Below are 13,346 nucleotides of genomic sequence, written 5' to 3' on the forward strand. Positions count from 1 at the left end.
CCGAGTGGTCAGCGCGCCACTGGCCCCACCCTCGCCCCGCCCAGCCCAAACAGCTCCGCCCTCAGCATGCCACGCTACCGGCGGTTCCCACTGCCCTGGAGCGTCCCTCCGTGGATGAACAAATAGGGTGTGTCTCCATCGCTAGCCCTCAGATTCTTTCAAGATAGGCCAAGGTAGGATTTCTCTGTCTCTAGCACCGGAGGGGATTCTTAAGGCTTTGTTAAAGTCACAAAATCCTAAAATCTCTTGCTGAAAAGAGCCTCAGTTTCACTATGTAATTAGTCCTTCCTAAGTTATGTACAGGTATTTGACGTCTCACCACTACCCTAGATAGGTTAGTGCTATCATTATCCGCATTTTCAGATGTAAAACTGAAGCCTAGAGAGGTTAAGTGACATGCTCAAGGTCCCAAAGCTCAAAGGGGATGGAGCTAGAACTTGAACCCAGTTCTGTCCGGTTCCTTTGCCAGGTCATCTCCCCACCAGCTGTAATAAGAATCTTCAGCAGCCCCCATCCTCCCACAGCCCTACCCGCCAGGACTCACATGCTTTTCCACAGCCTGCAGGTTCCACTCCTCACTGTCACTCAGCTGGCCGCAGTGCACCTGGAGGGATGGAAGAGAACTCCCTGTGACTTCTCCCAGACTGTCTCTGCCAGAGTGCCCGCATCATGCCCAGCACTCACTGGGCCCCATCAACACATACACACTCCAGTCGTGGGCCTCTGTGTAAGCCCATTTTTTCTGACCATGCAGATAACTTTTAGAAAATCCCCTCCTGCTGGAAGCCTTTTAGGGCAGATTCAAAGAGTGGAACTTTTCTGGTTTTATCCCATGACTTTCCATCAGCACTGTCCCATCACAAGGAAAATCACAGTCCCACCGACAGCACAGACCATGCGTACAGTGTCAGGGAGGTGAACTTTAAACCCTGTCTGCCACTCATGGGAGCCTTCAGGCCCTGATTATAGAATTAGTGGTATTAGCCTCAGCCTCCCAGCTCCATTCTTTCTGAGTTCCAGTTAGAGCCACCCCTCAGTCTGGAATAAAGGAAGGAGTTCAACATGACACATCTGCTGGATGAGGGGAAGGTGGATGAATGGATTGATGAAGTGCTGTGCCTCACTTGTGATTCTCACCACTGTGTGATACAAGCTTCAGATAACCCAAGGCCCAAAAAGGTTTAGAGACTTGCCCAAGTCCACAAAGCAGAAAGTGGCAGAGTTAGGACAGCCTTGGCCTACAGCTCCTTGCCTACACCTTCCCTCCCCAGATCCCCTCTCACCAACCCCCTACTCCTTTTATCCTGTCCCTCTCCAAGTTCCCTGTGCTAGTCACCAGGGCTCCCCTTAGCCATCTTTCGAACTCTATGGAGTCCCTTCCTCCAGCCCGTCTGGGTGCTAGAAGAGGAAAATGGAGTGGTGGCCGTCTAGGGGGCCCACTGCAGGCCCTGTCAGCAATGCTCCCCACCTGCCTCACTAGTTTCCTGCCGCCTTGAAGAGGTTCACCTCCTGTGGGGCTCCCTGCAGGGCCTGTACCGGGGACTCCTCCTCCATCCTCCCTCCCCAGCCTCAGCAGCCCCTGCCTGCCTCTTCTGTGGGTCCCCTGCCAGGAACAGATGGAGAAGCCTGAGGAGGTGGGCAGCCTGGGAGGATGCACTTAAGGGAAGGTGTGGAGCCCATACCTGAAGAAGAAAGAGAGGGCAGACAACCTGGCTCAGGGGGAGGGCATCTGGGAGGCTCCCTGTATTGACAATGAAGAGTGGGTAAGACAAGCAGAGGCACAGAGGATGCTGCAGGCAGGAAGCTGTGCTGGTAGTCTGGTTGGTGTGTGGGAAATGAGGACCTGAGCAGGGCGAGAGTCCACATAGCCACATAGGGAAAGGCCTCGAGGGCCAAGCTAAGAAATTGGGCTTTAGCCTGGGGGCCATAGTCAATGGAGTGGAAGTTGCATTAGGAGAGGCAAGATTGGAGGCAGGAAGACCTCAAAGAGACCTGGGTGGCCAAAGATGGTGTCAAAGTTTAAGCTATGGATGACACCTCCCCCTATGGCTCCCACAGGACAGAGGGTTGAAAGAAAGAAAGTGAGGCCAGGATTCAGTTGCATGTGGTTTATATAAATATGCTGGCATTTTACTGTTATGCATGGAGGAGGTCATCCTTCCCTTTCCTTCCACCTGGACCTGGGCCCATCTCTTGGGAAAAGGGAAAGTTGGCACTCCTCTAGGCTGTTGGGGCAAACAATTCCTGGGCTGCCCAAACTGCCTGGTCCCAGATGCAGAGCTTGGAGACTGAAAGACTGAGGAAGGGATCATGGAGCCCCCTCCCTGCCAACCCCAGCACACACCCCTGGGATGCCTCATTCCACCCCAACCAGTCTGTGCACAAACACACATATGTACTCTGATGAAGAACCTCAGCGCCCCCCCCACACACACACTCATACTTCCCATGGAAGTGTGCGCATGTGCACACACACACACACACAGTGCAGTCACAGACACATCCTCACACCCACGCTTAGTGTCTATATCACCCGCATGTGCATATTCACACCAAAACACAAGAAACTTGAGTTCATACACCCAAGAGCCATGCACACTCTTCTAATGCCCCACCTCCACACAAACACAATCACCCCAACCCACACGTAGCCTTTTGTTGCAATTGCCATTGCTACTCAGGGAGGGAGTCTGGGCCCCAGGGGAACACTCAGTAGTGGGCACTGGGGCTGTAGAAATGGATTAAAGCCCAGAGCAGCAGCTAGCTCCCCACCCTCACCAAGCCCCACAAACACCCCATCCCCATGCAAGGAGCTGGTGTGGCAGGCACAGCTGGGGAAAGAGCGAGCACAAATCAAGCATCAAATGCCAGAGACCAAGGGCCGCCCACTCCTCAAAGGGACTTATTATCCAGAACTGAAGAACGAGTCAGAGACTTTCCTACACAAAGAATCTGCAATCAAGGCGCCTTGAGCTGTGAGCTGCCAGGGCCAGAACTGAGCACCCCAGCCCTGCACCTGGGCAGCATGTTCCGCAGTGAGCACTCTGCTAACTGTGTCTCACAGCACTCCTCGCAGGGCTTCCTGGTTTCCTCACTAGGATTTGCATCGTTTGCAATTCTACCCTTATTTTGTTCACTTGTTTCATGCCCTCCAGACTTTATGGTTTGTGAAAGCAGAGCCTGTCTGGTCACATCTGTTCCTGGAGCCTAGCACAGTGCTTAGCACCTAGTGGGTACTCCAGAAATAGTTCTTCAATGGATGGATGGGTGAATGAATGGATAGATGGGTGATTGGGTGGATGGGTAGATGAATGGGTGGGTGGATGGGTAGATGGATAAATGGGTGAACTGATGACTACAAAGAGCAGAGGCCTACAGAGAGGATTGGGGATTGTCGAGAAAGGAGTTTGTGACTCAGCCTTCCCAAAGATCTGCCCTGCAGTATCCCTCTATCTTCTGCACCCTCTGCTCTCTTATCTCTTGGAGAGAGGGGCATCCTAGGGAAGTGTATTTCTACCTGAGTGGGAAGGTGCAGACTTGGAGGAGGGGCAGAAGGCGAATAATCCAAATAACATTTAAGAACACTTCTCTGCCCAGGGTATTTGAGGAGGTAAGAGAATGGTTATGGGAAATTTCTGGAAGCCAAAACCCTGGGCAGCATGTTCCTCAACACCCTACATGTCTACCTCTCCACACTCTTCTCCCAACACACCACACGGCGCCCCCTGCCTTTGCTTATGGGGTTCCCTCTATCTGGAAAACCCTTTCCCTTCTCTGTCTGTAAAACTCCTATCCATGCCCCAAAGCACCTCTCAGCTCTCTCCTCACTGTAAGATCCCCCAGGCTGCTCCAGCCTCTGCTACCAGAACACCTGCTGGTAGTGCTAATTTTATTTGATCTGTAGTGGCTCAAGGGTATCCTTGCCTTTCCCCAAATTGAAATTTCCTAGAAGGCAGATACATTTGTTCCAGCACCCAGCCTGGGATGTGGCCCAGAGCAGAGTTCTTCTGGGTGAGTTCGATTTAAGTGATGTGGTCTCAACACCCTCCTAGACAGTCAGACAGATAGACAGACAGACAGACAGACAGACACACACACACACACACACCTTTCCTCACTCCAGAAGCCCAAGGCCTGGACTCCTGGGCTAACCATAGTTAGGATGTCTTCCCCTTGCCAAAATCTGCATCCCCTTCCTGTCCTCATGGCCTCAACCCAGACTCCACTGAGGGTCTGTGAGGCTTCTCAGGAGCCTGGTACCCCAGACCCTCAATAGAGAAGGAGGTGGACCAGGTGGCCACTCCCCACCCCACACCTCTGCACTACCCCTAGCCCTGGTCCTCTCCACACCCACCAGCTCTGGGACACACAAGCGCGAAGGAGATGGGGAAGCAGCCCACTGAGAACTCTGCCAACAGCGGATCCAGTCCCTGCGGGAACAGAAGCTGGAGGTGGGAGCAGATTGCAGAAGAAGCCAAGGAGGGGCCTGGTCCCCCTCGGTTGGGCAGATGGGGCGAGGAGAGCAGGCCAAGTCCTCCTCCCCTGCTCCCCTGGAGGCCGCCCCCCACTCCCACTACACTCTCCTCCCCCAGCAGCTTGGGAAAGGTCAGAAGCCTCAGAACCTTTAATTCCATTTTAATGAGCTCGGGAGGAGTCCCCCAGGCACACTAAGGCAGGCTAATTTATCTGCCCAGGTGGCAGCCACTTCGGGGGAAGCAGACCTCCAGTGATGGCAATTTGGGGGCTAACCCTTCCTTCCCTGGGACAGGGACAAGGATTTTGAACCCCCAACTTCACAGGAAAGAAAAGGCTGAACAAGAGACAGAATCTTCTCTGCAAGGCACCTTCACCACCCTCCCAACCACCCAGTGAGCCAGAGCCTGGGGTTCTCCTCCACAAGGGGCAGCAGAAGGCAGAGGGGAGCCCTGACCAGGTCCCCTGCCCAGCTCTGCCCTGCAGTGCACCCCTCACATCTTCCACTTCCCACAGAGTACCCTTCCCCATCTCCCTTGATGGCCCCTGCAGGAGGTCCCCTTGCTGCCTTGGCTGGGGCCTGGCTGGGGTCCCCACCCCATGGGCCTCCTCAAGAGCCCCGGTTCCAGCCACCCCTATCACTGACTGAGTTTCCCAGCGTCTGCTACTCAGCTTCTCATGTCCACCGGTCCTTCCTCAGTGTCTGTCAGTCATGTCCCATCTCACTGTGTTCTGCCCTGTTGGACACTGTCCCCATACACCAGGAGGATCCCAAAGAAGAAACAAGCCAGGGTTGTGCCCGGGTTGGGCTTTTGCAACTCCATGGGGGCTGAGAGCACAGGTGGGGCTTGAGCCCAGACCTACTGCTGCCCATCCAAGGTGGGACACACCGCTGGGCGTGGGGGATGCCCCCAGAAACCCCTCAGACCCCACCTCCCCTCTCTGCCCCAGTTTGTGGCTCTCATCACACACACAGCCCCCACCCACTGCCCCCTCCCCCATCCACTCTACCCCCGCCTGGGTGGGCTCTTACCAAGAACACGGCTGCCACAGCCCCGGCCTCCTTGTCCACCAGCGGTATGACCAGCACTGAGGAGGAGAGGGCAATGAGGTGGTCCTGTGGGGCCAGTGAGGCTCAGAGATACTGAGCAGGGACCCAGGGAAGGAGACAAAGACACAGACAGAGAGAGGCCTGGACAGAGACACAGGAAGACCCAGAGGCCCCGTGAGACAGAGAGAGGGCGCCTGAGCCAGTGACAAAAAACCACCACAGCAGTGACCCCTGTGGAGAAGGAAACCCCCTCACTAGAGAAATTTCTGTGATCTTCCCAGCAACCCTGGGAGGGAGGGAGGAAGGTAAGGATGAGCACCCCTATTTTACACATTGGGAAACTGAGGTCCAGAAAGGGGAAGTGACTTGCCCAAGGTCACACAGCAAGTCAGGTCTCCTGACTCCCAGTCTTGTGCACTTTCCACATCGACACAGAGGACAGAGACCTGGAGAGACTGAGACACGAGGCAGAGAGAGACATGGCGGACAGGGAGCATGGAGAGGAAGAGAAACAGAAACAGAGAAAGTGGCAAAGACCATGACAATAACTACAGCCCCATCTGCCAATGGGCACAAGCGGTAACCATGGCCACTGTCCACTGAGCCCTAGCAGGTGCCAGGCCCTTAACATGCGTCATCTCATTTGCTTCTTGCTACGCCCCCTCAAGGTGGGTACCGTTGTCCCCGTTTTACAGTTAAGAACTTGAGGCTCGGGGAGGTTAGTAGCACATTAGAGAGAGAATTAGATGGAGGGATTGCTGGAGAAACAGAGCAAGAGAGAGGAGACAGAGGTGAGACGGGCAGAAGACATACATGACCTGGGAGCAGAACCGCAGCCCTCCCTACCCTGCCCTGCTCCCCGCCCTTACCTTGGGTGTCAGCAGCCAACGGAGCCACCATCCTGGCCAAGGGCTTCCCTGGCAGGTCCGAGGGGCCCAGCCCATTGCAGCTCAGCCGCTTCCGGGAGATCACAGTCTCTCTGAAAAGAGGACACGGTGCCACTTTTCAGTCCTGGGATCAAAGCAGAGCAAGACCCAGCCTGGGGACACACAGCAGGGTGGACCCTGCACACCTGTGAGGATCTGTACAGCTTGACCTGCCTTAGGGTGGAATAGAGGAGGACACAAATGAAACCAGGACCCTTGAGGGTCGAGACCCTGGTCCCAGGTGCAGGGGCAGGCAGCTACAGCCTGGTCTCTGGTGCCTCCTGCTGGTAGATGTGGGAAAAGCATGTGTGTGGAGCCCAGTGTGGGGAGATCAGGGAGGGCACAGGCAGGCTGAGAGCTAGGTTGCCTGGGTCAAACCCCGCCCCTGCTGCTTCTCAACCTTAGGCAAGTGACCTAACTTCTCTGGGCCTCCCTGGGAGAATGGAGGTGGGGGAGAGTATAACCCTCCCCACCACGACCTCAGAAAACAGCTGTAGAGGAAGTTTGGTGCAAAGCATAGGAGCAATACTCCACAGGCAGCCATCATAACTAGAATTTATTGGGCATTTATTCTGTGCTCTGCACAGTCCAACCAACTCACAGAGATTAGCTCAGAATTATCAACAACTCTATGGGTTAGCGATTACCATCAACTTCATTTTCAGATAGAGAAGCTAAAACACAAAGAGATTAAGTAACGTGCCCAAGATCACACAGCTAATAATTGGAAGCGCCAGGCAGTTGGCACCAGAACTAGGTTGAACCATCCCAAAGACTGATGAGTTGTGACACTTGAGCAGGAGACTAGCATGAGTACCCAGGTGCGATAGTGGAAACTGAGGCAGGGGAGGTCGACTGTGGAGAGAAGGCATTTCTCTCTGCCCTGCCATATATTCCACCCTCCCCCAGGCCTCTGGATTCAATTCAGTGATGAATTGTCCTGGGCTCCTCATCTCTCCTGCTGCCTCCATGTTTTTATAGGAACTGCCTGATCTGGATGGAAGAGAAGCTTAGGGGACTGGTACTCTGGTGTCTGCATTTGGGGTCACTCAGGGGAATCCAGAACAGGTCAGATGAGGACTCAAGAGGGGACAGCCTGCAAGTCACCAGATCAGGAGGTCACAGCCTCTGGAGAAACAGAGGCCCAAAGAGGTTGAGCATCTCATTCAATGTCACACAGACTAGTTCCCTCCTGGCCCCTTTGACCAATTCAGAATCTACAAAAACCAGTGGTGTCTCCCACCTTCTCACCCCTACATCCAGGAGCTTTGAGTCTGCCCAAGTGCTGGGCTTCAGTTCTGGGCTACCTTGACTACCTGGAACCACCCCAGGAAGGAACAGAGAGCTAGGGCGGCAGAAGGACAATGGACTAAACTGATGAAGGTTGGGACTTCATTAGGACAGGAGTGACCCTCAGCTAAACTGCACCCAGCTACTTGGCCTTTGACATTCTGGTTATCAGGAAGCCACAAGGTGGCGCTAGTCCTATGTTGCTGGTAAGTCCTGCAGCCTCCCCAGTGGACCCCTGACTATCATTGCCCACCCATAGACCCAGGGCAGCGTCAGCCTCTCCCCAGGGACCCCAATGAAAGGATATGTCCCAGCCTTTCTTCTGCACAGAACTTCTTCCTCTGTGCTCATGGCTTATGAACTCTAACTCTCAATGAGCTCTAGACCCCAGATCCCCAAAGGCTAACTAGAAACCTCCCCTGCATGTCCCTGAGGTCCCCTAAAGGCAACTGAGGCAAGGTATCACGCGAGAGTGGGGCTTTCCCATTACTTAGGTCCCCTGATGGTTCTCCACTCAGGCCCTCCTGGCCTCCTCCTCAGCTCCTCCCTTTCTCCTTCTCCAGTCCCCAGCCCCATCTTCCAGGCTAATGCTGGGGCTGGGGGGACTCCACACCCCAGGGCCAGCTGTCCAGCTGAAGACCAGTGACTCAGCCCTGGGTCCCTGAATGGTCATGGTCTGCCCCTCTAAAGATAAAGACAGATGGGCAGAGTGGAGAGAGGAACAGGCGTGGATTTTATGACTGTTCCGTCCCTTTAACAACTATTTGTTTAATGGAAAAAGAATAGAGGGAAAAGCTCTCCGTTGGTAAGGTCAACAGCCTGGAAAGAGCTAAGTGCCCAGGTCTCCTTCCCCACATCCTTCTCTGATCTTCTTCCAGGGTAAGCCCCTTCTCCTTAAGGAGACCTACCCCCTGCCTGGCCCCCTCCATGAGCCCCACCCCCCTGAAGCCCCCGCGCTGAGTGCCCAGGCCCTTTACTGAGCCTGCCTTTGAAGAGCCCTGTGCCCCACTGAGCTCCATCTCATCAACAACACCAACCTCCTCACTGAGCCCCTGTGCTCCCCCTGACCCCCCTCCTTCACTGAGCCCCCATCTCTCAGTGAGGTCCCCTCTCTTTACTGAGTCCCCGTCCCCTCATTTAGCCCTCCCTCTCTCACTGAGGATCAACCTCTCTCTGACCTTTCATCTCTCTCTTGAAGACAAATTATGATCCGGGCCCAGACCTGGACCCTGTCTTCCCTCTCTTTTCCCCAAAATGTGAGCATCCAGAGAAGGGAACAGACAAGTCCCTGTGTTTTCCAGATAAACCAGAGGGGCAGATAAACTGTTCAGTGAGAGGAGACCAGGTCCGCCCTGAGGGAGATTTCTCAAAGCTGGGCCCTGGGCCCCTAATGGTAATGGCAGCCAGCCTGAGCAGGGGCCCTCTTGGTAACTACAGGGCCTGAGGTCTCCCATGCTCTGTGGCGAGTGATCAGAGGCTTTAGGGTAGCACACGATGCAATAAAAAGATGAAGGTGGCAGGCTGGAGACTGAAATAGGCTGGAAGATTGGGGTGGGGGCACCCACAAAAGAGAGGTGAAGCCTCCCAGGATTCTCCCCTCTCCAGCCCTGAGGCCCCTTGCGGCCCCTAAGATTCAGAGCTGGACCAGCCCATGACAACAGAATGTTCAACCTTATCATTTCACAGAAAGGTAAAACAAGGTCCAGAGAGATAGCTGGGGATGTAGCTCAGTGGTAGAGCACTTGTCTAGCAGGCACACGGCCCAGGGTTCCATACTGAGCACTGGAAAAACAAAAAACAGAACAAAACAACAACAAAAAACTAGAGAGTACATGGGGTCATGATTGCGGCCATGTGTCCTGGAACCCAGTTCTCCCAACTCCTAGCTCCTTGTGGACAGATTCATCTCCAGGAAGGCCACTATGACCAGACCCCTTTTTTTTGAAGATTGGATCTTCTTCAGTGCCAGGGAGCTGTGGATCAGGCTTGTGGAAGAGGGCCTCTGGCGGGGCCACTAAAGGAAAATGGAATTGGCTGAGGTGGAGGTGAGACAGGGGAGGATCCTGCAGGGGAAAAGCAGCATCTACAAGCAGGACAGAAGGAAGCCTGGGGGTGGAGGGGGGCATCCCAGAGCCTGCAGGTGGGAGGGGGCAGGACAGGTGGGACAGCGGGGCTCAAGGGCGCCCCTCACTCACTCCTGCCCAGACCCACCTCCACCCTGCTGTCCCCCACGCCACCCTTAGCTGCTTCTCTGCCCCTTTCTCTAAGGGCCTTATCTGCCTTTATGATCCAGCCTCCATGTCACAGCTGCTGCTGTTTGCCAGCCTCGCCAGCGGTCCTGGGCTTCCTGGAGGAGCACACCCACCCCGCCACCACCCACACCTCCATCTACAGGTGCCTCCACCTCCTGATGGGACCAGAGCCACAGGGGCACCACTGGAGAAAACCTGTATCCAGCCTCACCTGATTCTCAGAAAAAGAGACTGAAGCCAGAAGGAAAGTCGTTTTCTCAAGGTCACCCAAAGTTAATCACTGGAGGAACTTGGGCAACCCGCCATCCCTGAGCTCCTACTGTGCGCTGGGCACTGTGCTAAGCACTGGCACCCATTGTCATTAAGGCAACACATAGGTGGGACACAGTGAGGCAGGCTGAACCAGAAGCCAAGCACGTTTGGCTGCCATTCCGGGCTCTTACCTCTTCCACACACACCTATGTCTAAAGCCCTGGTCCTGCTGGTAGTGCCCAAGAGCAGGGCCCAGCCAGCTCTGGGCCTCTCGCTCCTAGAGGTGGAGGTGAGATGAACACCTGACCCTTTATGCTGGACACACAGGGGGGCAGGCATAGCAAAGATTCTGGAAGAGAGCACTAGGCCTAAGCCTGCACCCCCAAACCAAGGTCCTTGCCAACCTGAATGAACGCTGATCTCTGAGTCCCTGGGGTACCCTACCCTCACCCTCTTGCTTCCTCCTTCCCTGGTCCATGGTGGCCTCCTGGAACCTGACTCCTGTCTCCAGAAGACATTTGCCTCTCAATCTCCAACAAGCTCTGGGCTATTTGCATTTAAGCCTTCATTTTTAATTGCCTTTCTCCCCCGTCCCTTTCCAAAGGCTTGGCTGGGTCTCAGGTGGTTATGGGGAAGATGCTGAATGGCTGCTGGCTCGAAGGACCTGGGGGCACGGCAGAGCTGCCCATTCCCCCAGGGGCAAGCAGCCAGAGGCGGTGCTGCAGGCCAGAAGGGGCAGAGCCAGCCCTCAGGACCACCCCTGCTTCCCTTCCCTGTCATCCTGCGTCCCTCCCAGGAAGGCCTTTCCTGGCTGCTTGGGGGAAACTTCCTGGAGGAATTAAGCTCTTATTAAACAAAGTTCTTTAGAATTAGAGGTAGGGGGAGCTAGTTGAGAGAAAATAAGAAGACATTATTATATTCCCTCCCCCAGGGGATCAAACCCAGTCCCTTGTGCCCACTAAGCAGACACTCTACCCCTGAACTGCACCCAAGGCCCTTACAGCATTTTTTCCTTTAAGATTCCAAAGACTTTCTAGTCATATCCCATCATTTTACAGATGGGACACAGAGGCCAGAGGGGACAGTGGGTGGCTTTGTTCACACAGTCCTTGAAGGGAGAAGTTGCCAGGAGAAGTTAAAAGGGAGTGTCACAGCTCCCTACCCCCAAGGACCTCAGGGGCAGGACAGGAGGTGGGAAGGCTCTGGCCTATTGGAGAAAAGCCAGCTACTTCTATGGGCTGGGGAGGGGGCAGGGAGAGACCACCATCCTGGGATCCAGGGTTCCAGGTAACAGGAGGGACCTCAGGACTGCGAGTCAGCCTCTCCAGACCAAATGCTGCCCCTGGCCTCTGTGAATGGGGTGCAGAAGCCTCAGGTACTCTCTGAAACCACATGGCACCGGCGAAGAGCCACCTCCTGGGAACACCCCCACCAGTGCCACTCTGCCCTCAGCTCCCAGCCCAGTGCTCCTGGACCACGGGATGGCCCTAGCTTCCGTTCTTGGGAAACAACATCGAGTCCTCTGGAGCCAGCCTCCTCTGCACCTGCACTTCTGCCATCAGTACTTCCTCCTCTGACGAGTCTCCTCCTCTTACTGACCACTGCAGACCCAGGAACAAGGAGACCTCACACCTGGTATGTGGCCTGAAGTATGTCTCCTGCCCCCTCTATAAAATTAAGAAGCTGAATTCAGTGGGCTCAGAGGTATTAGGGGACTATAGGATACTGAGCCCTGATCCTAAAACCCCTGATTCTGATCCTCTATCATAATGATAATACCAAACACATAGATAGCCCTCATCATGGATCAAGCTGGTTTAAGTGCTTGACATGTGTTAAATGTGTTGAATACTCCCATCAACCCTACAAGGACTACAGTTTTCATCATGTAACAGAAAGAAAACTGGACCCAGAAAGGTTGTATAATTTGCCCAAGATTACTCAGTAAACACAGAACTGGGCTTTGAACCCAGGCAGGGGGGCTCCAGAGCAGGGCGGCTCCATATTCTCAAATGCAGGTGACTGTCACCACGGACGCTTCTCATGGCATGATGGGATAGATTCAAACTCACAGACGACACAGCCTTGGCCTTCTCACTCTGAGCATCCTCAGCAGTGCAAGAGGGCGAAGGGGGTGCAGGGAACGGCTTACCGGACTTTCCCTTCCTGTGGCAGCTCATGCGGAGGGTCCTCACACACCAGCCGGGACTCCCCGTCCAGCAGGTAGGTGTAGACAGTCTCCTAAGACAAAAGGCACTCATGAGCCCTCTGGAGAGGCCCCCAGCGGCCGAGTCCCAGTCTATACACAGGGTCTGTACCTCTCTGGGAGCAGGGTTCTGACATTTTTGTTTGGTTTTACTCTCCAGGTGGTTCTAACATGCAGCCAGAGTACAAAAACACCCTTATAAACGGAGTACCTCACCCTCTAGTCTCGGAAGGATCTCTGGGCAGAAAGTGATTGATCCATGAATCTGCCAACTTTTCTAACTTGGATTTTACCCTAAATCCAAGGTGCTGGGGAAAGAGTTTGAAAGGTTTGAGTGCAAACCAATCACCTCCACCCTGGATACTTTCCTGCCTGACTCTAGCCTCAGGTGTTTGGCAAACAACCAGACACACACACACACACACACACACACACACACACAGACTGTGAGTAGAGCCAGGAGACAGCAGAGAGGGCACTGCACCCATCCTCTGTGGGAGGGCTCCTGGAGGAAGAGAGCTTTAGGCTGTAACTGAATGAGAAATGGACACATCTGGGGACTGGAGGTGGGAGAGAGAACCAGTTCGTGGGTCAAGCACCAGCACCAGGTGTGCAGGTAGGTCCAGAGGTCCAGGGGTTTGCTCGGGATGAGCAGGCCTGAGCTTGAAGGGCCTTAAGAGCACAGCTGGGGGCCAGGCAGGCAGTGAACCTGATGAGCAGATTTGTATTTTGGACAGATCGCTCCCTAGAGATCAAAGCTCTTGCTCAAAGCTTGTCAAGTCCTCAGCTCTCCAATCCTCCCTCCCCTGCGGGCCCAGAGCAGTACTGGCCTTCGTTGCAGGCCACGTCTTGACAGAAGTCGCTCTCACTGACCACAGGCAAAACCTCACATTCCC

General features: G+C 54.5%; 1 protein-coding gene across 2 annotated transcripts in view; it reads right to left on the bottom strand.

The window, feature by feature from the left end:
• Nucleotides 1-13,346, bottom strand: part of Pde2a (phosphodiesterase 2A) — a 59,269-nt gene that overhangs the window by 11,948 nt on the left and 33,975 nt on the right. For both annotated transcript variants that reach the window (XM_026400963.2, XM_026400964.2), the window contains 4 exons: nucleotides 12,397-12,485; nucleotides 6,394-6,503; nucleotides 5,507-5,562; nucleotides 545-604 (listed from right to left, as the gene is read on the bottom strand). In XM_026400963.2, the coding sequence (XP_026256748.2) occupies nucleotides 545-604; nucleotides 5,507-5,562; nucleotides 6,394-6,503; nucleotides 12,397-12,485 (315 nt within the window). The remainder of the gene's footprint in view (nucleotides 1-544; nucleotides 605-5,506; nucleotides 5,563-6,393; nucleotides 6,504-12,396; nucleotides 12,486-13,346) is intronic.

This window comes from Urocitellus parryii, chromosome 4 (assembly GCF_045843805.1).
Source record: "Urocitellus parryii isolate mUroPar1 chromosome 4, mUroPar1.hap1, whole genome shotgun sequence".
Taxonomy (NCBI): domain Eukaryota; kingdom Metazoa; phylum Chordata; class Mammalia; order Rodentia; family Sciuridae; genus Urocitellus; species Urocitellus parryii.